We start from the raw sequence: 8,894 nt of genomic DNA, 5'->3' as shown, positions 1-8,894 counted from the left end.
AGGTGGTCAGGACGCCACGTGTCATTGTGCGTAAGAAGATTTAGTAAGTTAAATTAGAGTACAAGGACCACAATTGTAAAGTTAAATTAGAGGTCAAGCCGCACAAATCACCTCTTAAGTTTAATCATCAGATTTTTCGCACGACATGTTTGCATTATACTTCTCTGACCTATTATGAGTGTTGGGCTGCTGGCAAAGAAGAAAGACTGGCATAAAACGATCAAACACGGGGATTACCTCCATACAAGAGTACTAATAATGAAATATATACCTAAGATCCAAGACCAAGACCTCTGGGACAATTGAATCGGCTTGTGTTTGAAACAAAAGGAATTACCAAAAAGAAAAACAGAGAACTACAAGAAGAAAAACAGATAATTACACAAGAAGTAGAATAAACTTGCAGCATTCTCTTTGAAATTTCGGGAGTGTACATATAGTAAAACCCAGATGAGGAACCATCACCATTACTAACGAACTAGATGATTTATTTTTTCTTACAAAAGGAATAACTCCAAACTAATTATCCAAATTAAAGTTTATCTCTCTGAGATTTGGTGTAATCCATATGGGGGCCGGACGGTTGGACCAAAGGCGAGGAGACACAAGTTCCTCGCTGCTGTTATCATCCAAGTTGAGAACTCCCATATCACGGCGATTATTCTGGAGTCCCATTGTCCAATACTTGCAATCGTCGGTGAAGTAGGCATGGTTCGCCTTAAGAGACGGGTATTCTTCGGTACGAAGACAAAGCGACTGATTATGCCCAAGGAACAACGCATGGCCGCGCAAGGAACTGGTTCTCTCGAGTTCGTTCGCCGCGGCATCAACTTTATATACTCTAATTTTGCCCGTAGTCCAAAACACAGATGACTGGGGTGTATCTCCTAAATCACAATCCCCAAATTTTCTCCAAACCTGGAGAAGATCACCCCATGGGGCTTGTATGATGTACATACTAAGATATCTATAAGTCATTGGCCCCTCCATAACGATCTTCATGGTGGCCACAGGGGCAGGGCTGGCAAGATCGAAGCCATGGATTTCTCCCCATGAAGTCACCGCATGCATGAGGCCATCCTTGTACATGCAGTCGTCGTAGGAGGTGTGTGGTGGCAGCCAGGTCCAGCTCTCGGCCCCTGCCCTTGCAAAGGAGAGCTGGCAAGACGGGTTGTGGATCAGCACCACAACGTGTCCTCCTGCTTCTTCTAAGGATGCATCGTCATGAGAAAGAGGAAACACAAAGGCCTTGTGATGGAGTTGGTGGCGCAGCTCGCTAAGAGCAAGGTTTGCTGGCAGCGCGAGAACGGTATGCCTAGTGCGGGCCGAGTATCTGTACATGCGGAGGACGCCGGAGTCGTCGTAGATGGGGCTCACCTGCCGGATGGTGATCACCGACGGGAGGGCGATCTGTTGACCTGTGATGGGGTTGAGAAGATGCATCTCGGACCTGTCATCGGCTGTAACCAGCAAACCTTCAGGGGAGGACCCGATCAGAGACCTGGTGCGGATGGGCGGGTCCGGGAGGGTCAGCCTGTAGGCCTTCTTCTCCACGAGGCTGTAGAGACGCGCGGTGCTCTCGCCGTCGGACTCGGAGGTGTAGAGCAGGCATGGCGTCTGGGACTGGTTGTACAACCCGAGGTTGCGCAGGGTTTCGTAGGCGGAGCGCCAGGAGGAGCATACGGAGCCGGCACGCACCAGGTCTGGGATTTGGAACGCGGCGAAGATGGCCATCAGGATGTCCTGCGGCAGATCCGGCGTCGTCTGGATCCCACCGTCCTCCGTCTCCATGGGGACTGAGACGTACGAACAGCTAGTAAAGCTTTGATTGGCGGCGAACGGCACGGAGATTGCAGGCAGGCTTGTGGATCAGCAGCCGAGGATGAAGCAGCAAATAGATCTGAATCCAGCAGAAACCACGCCTCGAATTCTGGATTGCTGGGAACTCGTGTACGCTGCAGCAGACATAAAAGCCGATCCCGGCGGAGTCCTCCTCCTATTAAGCTCTAAATAAAGTATTTTTTTTAGAATCCGCTGAGGTATTTCCTGTTTGCAGCTTCGCCAGCCCACCGGACGCCTGTTTGCAGCTTAGATCCTTGCCCTGACGCGCGACGTGAGAATCCCAAAAAAGGAGCGACCGTGAGAGGAATCAAACTCACCACCTCGCGCTGCTTTTTTTTCCCACAAAACTTCTGATCATCGTAGTACAACTAAAACTAGAAATAAAAAAAAATTATGACAACTAAAACTAGAAAAAAAATATGACATCCAGATCCGTAGACCATACAACGACGACTAGCAGCACTGAAGCGAGCCGAAGGCGCGCCGCCGTTATCATCTCTCCTCGCCGGAGCCGAGCAAACCTTATTGTAGTATACAGTTGTGAAGTTGCCGTGCTAAGGCTTCATACGACCAGCACACCAGAACAGCAACCATCGCCGATGAAGAGTAGCTAAAATCGAAAGGATCCAATCGAAAGACGCAGGAACGTAGACGAACAACGACCAAATCCGAGCAGATCCATTAAAGACAAATCCACCGGAGACATACATTCACACGCTTACCGACGATACTAGACGCACCACCGGAACGGTGGCTAGGCGGGGAGAACCTTATTCCAACTTCGGCGAGCTGCTGCTGTCTCGTCTTTCTGAGTAGGACACATACCCTAAAGAAAACTCAAAGATACAAAAAAAAGCGGAGTCCTCCCACCGACAAAGGCCGGGATCCACCACGCCTCATGGCCTAAGGCCACCGGAGACGAGGCGGATTGACGGCGGCGTCGGCGTGAGGCAGAGAAACCTTAACTTTTCTTGGGGCTGAAGTACCTCGCGCTGCTTACCACTGAACTAATGGCTCCTGGCGACAATGAGAAGCACGAACTGTTTAAAAACTCGATGCCGCGTCCAGATTTAAGTGCGAACTTTCAAAAAATGGGCTGCATCCAACAGAATAGAACTCCTGAGCACAGGTGTGTTTACGGCCGTTGCTAGCAACTTTGCCCGGACGAGTGTAAGTGATCTACGGGAACTTTTAAGAACCAAATTCCTTGGCAGATCCGAACACTGTAGAAAATTTTAAAACATTCCTTATAAAATTGAGAACATATTATTTAAGAAAAGAAAATGTTTAAAAATTAAAACATTTTGTAAACAACGGTAACAAAATTTTGATCTTTTTTTAAGTGTGCACACATTTTTTAAAATTTTAACAGAATTTGAAAAAGGGGACATTTATAAAAAAATGATTTTTTGGAAAGCACAAACATTTTCTGATATTTCTAACCATTTTCCGAAAAAACAAACATTTTTAGAATTCTCTTTTTTCAAAACGATTACAGTTTATCAAATTCTGTTTTTTTAATGATTACAATTTTGAAAATTCTGATTTTTTTTTCAAAAAAACCTGATTTTTTATAAAACTCTAACAAATCTTGAACCTATGTTTTATTAGAAAGGAAATTTTTTAATATTCAAGCAAATTTTGAAAAACAAGAACATTTTTCAAAGTCCCGAACATTTTTAAAAAATGCCAACAATTTTTGAATTTACGAACAAATCTTAAACCTTGTTGAAAATTGCCGAAGATTAACCGTAAACATGATTTTTTTTGAATTTTATGAACGAAATTTTGAAAACGGAAACAATTATCGAAAACCCAAACATTTCTCAAAATTTCAAAGAAAACATTGAGTTACCAAAGATTTTTTGATAAATAAAAAGGTAAAGGAAAAAATGAACAAAAATGTGAGAACGGGAAGAGTTTTTGAAATACAGATTTTTTTTTTGAAAAAAACAAAGATTTTTTGAAAATGCAAAGAGAATTGGAAATTTTGCAACATTATTTGGAAAACAAGAACCTATTTTGAAAATTTTAAATAATTTTTTAAAATGCGTTTTAAATTTATATTATTTTGAAAAAGAAACAAAAGGGAAAAAGGAAAAAAGAAAGATAAATATAAAAAGAAAAAAAATGAACAAAAAAACAAGTAAAAAAAGAAACAAGAAACATGGCAAAATTGGCTTAGAGAACCGTCTACAAAACTCCTAGAGCCGGTAAATCCGGATCAGAAGGAAAATATTCTGAGAACCGTACGAACGAGATCACCTAACTAGGCTGGCCAGTGCGCTAGATGCCCTTATGCGTTTGGTTGAGAGTTTAACACAACGAGCATCAAATAGGGATCCATCTCTCTCTACTACGTATCTGTCTATCAATCTTTCCCCCTCCCCTCACGTTAGTGTTTTGGTTCTCCTGGGGGCGATCCGCCGCCCTTGAGCGTTTTGGCCGTCCCTGATGCCGATCCCCCATCTAGCTTGTCTTGTTGCTCCTGAGCTATCTCAGGATCGTGTCAGGCCAAGGCTGGATGCTGGGCGCGGCGGAGTAGGGTTTCTTTCACCAGCCCAATCCAATCTACGACGAGAAGGCTGCACCAGCAGAGGCGGCTCATTGGGTTGTGCTGGCAAGGGTTCACACTGAGAAAACATATAGTCATACGTGGTTTTATAGGAACATGAGATCTTCCTAGGACATATAGCATAAGAAGAGAAGTTAGACCACTGGAAAACAACCTCTACACCACCCAGTTCTCTTGTCTTGGAGATTGGGAGAGAGTGGACCATGGCACTACCGAGGAGATGCGATGATCATCAGACCGTATGGAGTAACCAAGCCGTCAACTATCAAGCTGCAAAGGTGTGTGAAGTTCTAAAGATATGGGTATAGATTCACGACGTCCCAGACCTATATGCTCATCTAGTTTCACCCCTTGCTGAAAAGGTGTGTGAAGTTCTATTTGTCGAGCCTCCGTCTCAAGATTTTACTAGGAATTTTTATCGTGTTTGGGTTAGAATCAATGTCTCGAAGCCGTTGAAGAATATCGTATCCATGATCTAGGACAACAAGCGCCAGATCTAGAGAGCGAAATACAAGAATTTGCATGATTGGTGTGCTGTATGCGGTATGATAGGACACCTGTACAAGGAGCACGACACTAGAATCCATCCCCCTTCGCACTACAAAAAAAGACACATCCGTGACACTATGGCCCGAAAAAAAACTTTTTCTGTCATGGTTATGACACTTCTATGATGATAATTATGACAAAAACAGGTATCATCATAGATGTGGCGGGCTCCTTTTTTATGACGAAAAACATGACAGAAAATGGGCTTTTCGTCCTGGGCGGGCCGGAGACGCATCTGCATGACATTCTGTGGGCTGTCCATGACGTAAAAATCGTGGTAGAAGTGAGGGCGAGGAAAATTTTGGAGAGTTCCCGGTTATGGTGGATGGTCGGGGCCGACCGATGCAGTGTAGTTTACGCGTTTCTCTCGTACGCGCGTGTGTGTGAGGCGCTCGCTAATTGAACTTGAGCGGGGCGCTAGCTTACTGAACCCGAGCGATCGATCGATCCCACTATGTACTGAAGCCGATCGGTCTCTTCGCTGCTAACTAAACCCGATCGATTCCTTAGCTGCTAACTGAACCCAAGCTATTCCTTCGCTGTTGCTGCTAATTGAACCCGAGCGATCGATCGCTGCAGCTGCTTAGTGAAGCCGGTCGAGGCCCCGTGCGATACGTAGCCAGCCGGTGTTGGGTTGCCTCTCGATGAACATGACCATTGTTACCACACGCACGATACGTAGAACGAGCCGAGCCGGTTGGTTGGCTGTGAATGAACAGTTCTCGGTGGGGGTTGGATGAATATGACCTCATGGTAGTAGGTGTTTGCCGCTGGATGAATAGGGCCCCGAGGAAGCCGCCGCACCCCCAGCCGGTTGGGGTGGATGAACAGGACCCCATGGTGGCTGGATGAACAGTACCCGGTGGAGACTGGAGGAAGTCGACGGTGGGTGAACAATAGTCCGTGGAGGCTGGAGCGAGGCATTAGACTGTGGATAAACTGTAGCTCATGGAGTCTCGTTTTGTGGTACGCTACACCTCTCCCAATGAATAGGACCCCGTTTCGACCGTAGGCGATTGGAGAGAAGTCTGTTTCCACCGTTTTGCGGTGCACTAGACCCCTCCCGATGAACAGATCCCGTTTCGACTGCAGGCGGTCGAACAAAAGGCAGTTTCCTCTGTTTTGCGGTACGCCACACCCCATTTGGGTTGTTCCATCCAAACTGGTTGGCTCTCGATGAATAGGACACATTTCAACCCAGTCTGCTTGGCTCTCGATTAACACAACGCATTCCGACCTAGTCGGTTGCCTCCCGATGAACACGATGATGTTTCTCCGTTCCGACCCAACCGGTTCGCTGGTGATGAACAGGACGCCGTTGTTGCTGCTTGTATGCGTGAGTACGCGTTCAAGGCGCCGCCAGTCTGTACGTACGTGGTCGTATTTTTTGTCCCGTGGCTATACATACATGTACATAATTTAAATGGGACTGCTTGATCTGCTACGTCTGGGGATCTACTACGACACGTGCCACTACTTACTCTACCACGGTTCTTCATTACAGAGAGACCTATCGACCAATATGTATGTACATATTTGCGACCAGACCGATAACCGTACGTACGCTTTGACCTGCTAGGTCCCAACTGTCAGGGGAATAAGGACACACATCCTTGCGTGTGAAGATATAGTTGGTGGGCCCTACCTGTCATGCGGAGGAATCATATTTTTTCGCATAATAAGGAGACACTTTATTGCGTGCGAACATGTAGCTGGTGGGTCTCACCTGTTAGGGGGAGGAAATATTTTATTCCGCTTAATAAGGATAAACTTTCCTTACGTGCGATGATACGTCTCCGTCGTATCTATAATTTTTGATTGTTCCATGCCAATATTCTATAACTTTCATATACTTTTGGCAACTTTTTATATTATTTTTGGGACTAACATATTGATCCAGTGCCAAGTGCCGGTTCCTGTTTGTTGCATGTTTTATGTTTCGCAGGAAACCCATATCAAACTGAGTCCAAACGGGATAAAAACGAACGGAGAATATTTTTGGAATATTTGGGAAATATGGGAGGAAGAATCGACGCGAGACGGTGCCCGAGGTGGCCACGAGGCAGGGGGCGCGCCTGCCCCCCCCCCGGCGCGCCCCTGAGCCTCGTGGGCCCTCCGTAAGGCGGTTGATGCTCTTCTTTGGCCGCAAGAAAGCTAATTTTTGGAGAAAAATCTGGGCGAAGGTTTCAATCCAATCGGAGTTACGGATCTCCGAATATATAAGAAACGGTGAAAGGGCAGAATCCCAGAGCGCAGAAACAGAGAGAGACAGAGAGACAGATCCAATCTCGGAGGGGCTCTCGCCCCTCCCATGCCATGGAGGTCAAGGACCAGAGGGGAAACCCTTCTCCCATCTAGGGAGGAGGTCAAGGAAGAAGAAGAAGAAGAAGAAGAAGAAGAAGAAGAAGGGGGCCCCTCTCCCCCTCTCTTCCGGTGGCGCCAGAACGCTGCCGTGGCCATCATCATCATCACCACGATCTTCACCAACACCTCCGCCATCTTCACCAACATCTCCATCACCTTCCCCCCTCTATCTACAGCGGTCCACTCTCCCACAACCCACTGTACCCTCTACTTGAACATGGTGCTTTATGCTTCATATTATTATCCAATGATGTGTTGCCATCCTATGATGTCTGAGTCGATTTTCGTTATCCTATCGGTGATTGATGAATTGCTATGATTGGTTTAATTTTCTTGTGGTTATGTTGCTGTCCTTTGGTGCCCATCATATGAGCGCACGCGTGGATCACACCATAGGGTTAGTTGTATGTTGATAGGACTATGTATTGGAGGGCAAGAGTGACAGAAGCTTCTACCTAGCATAAAATTGATGCATACAGGATTGAAGGGGGACCAATATAACTTAATGCTATGGTTGGGTTTTACCTTAATGAACGTTAGTAGTTGCGGATGCTTGCTAATAGTTCCAATCATAAGTGCATAGAATTCCAAGTCAGGGATGACATGCCAGCAGTGGCCTCTCTCACATAAAACTTGCTATCGGTCTAGTAAAGTAGTCAATTGCCTAGGGACAAATAACTTTCTCGTGACAAAAGGCTCTTTACTAATTTAGTTGTATCTTTATCTAAGCAGCCCCTACTTTTTATTTACGTGTTCTTTATATTCTTGCAAACCTATCCAAAAACACCTACAAAGTACTTCTAGTTTTATACTTGTTCTAGGTAAAGCGAACGTCAAGCGTGCGTAGAGTTGTATCGGTGGTCGATAGAACTTGAGGGAATATTTGTTCTACCTTTAGCTCCTTGTTGGGTTCGACACTCTTACTTATCGAAAAAGGCTACAATTGATCCCCTATACTTGTGGGTTATCATGCGACCATGGACCTCATCGGTCCCAGCTGTCAGCCTCTTCACGTACAGTCCTTTTCTGATGACTCTCGTTTGTTGACCACGCCGCGCCGAGTGTAGCAAGTCGGTGGACGACTGATGTCTACCACACAACTTATTCTTGTAGGCTCGTGTTGGTCCTCCAAGCGCAGAGTTTTTTAGAATAGTAGCAATTTTCCCTCAAGTGGATGACCTAAAGTTTATCAATCCGTGGGAGGCGTATGATGAAGATGGTCTCTCTCAAACAACCCTGCAATCAAATACAAGAAAACTCTTGTTTTCCCAACACACCCAATACAATGGTAAATTGTATAGGTGCACTAGTTTGGCGAAAAGACGGTGCTACAAGTGTAGTATGGATAGTAGATATAGGTTTTTGTAATCCGAAATAATAAAAACAGCAAGGTAGCAAGTGACAAAACGGAGCACAAACGGTATATCAATGCTTAGAAACAAGGCCTAGGGTTCATACTTTCACTAGTGCAATCTCTCAACAGTGCTCATATAAATGAATCATATAACAATCCCTCAACCTTGGACAAAGAGTCACTCCAAAGTTCTTATCTAGTGGAGAACAT

General features: G+C 45.5%; 1 protein-coding gene across 1 annotated transcript; it reads right to left on the bottom strand.

Annotated features, from left to right (window-relative positions):
* Positions 1 to 369: 369 nt before the first annotated feature.
* On the bottom strand, positions 370 to 2,040 carry LOC123048526 (probable F-box protein At4g22165). Its single transcript, XM_044471610.1, has one exon. The coding sequence runs from the start codon at positions 1,789 to 1,791 to the stop codon at positions 520 to 522; it is 1,272 nt and encodes a 423-aa protein (XP_044327545.1). The 5' UTR covers positions 1,792 to 2,040; the 3' UTR covers positions 370 to 519.
* Positions 2,041 to 8,894: the final 6,854 nt, after the last annotated feature.

The sequence above is a fragment of the Triticum aestivum genome, chromosome 2D (assembly GCF_018294505.1).
Source record: "Triticum aestivum cultivar Chinese Spring chromosome 2D, IWGSC CS RefSeq v2.1, whole genome shotgun sequence".
In the NCBI taxonomy this organism is placed as follows: domain Eukaryota; kingdom Viridiplantae; phylum Streptophyta; class Magnoliopsida; order Poales; family Poaceae; genus Triticum; species Triticum aestivum.
Note: the sequence above shows the minus strand (reverse complement) of the source record. Positions and strands in the feature narration are given on the sequence as shown.

What these genes read in the sequence shown, in the direction of transcription:
- LOC123048526 (XM_044471610.1), bottom strand. Translation starts at nt 1,791, where the DNA reads ATGGAGACGGAGGACGGTGGGATCCAGACGACGCCGGATCTGCCGCAG.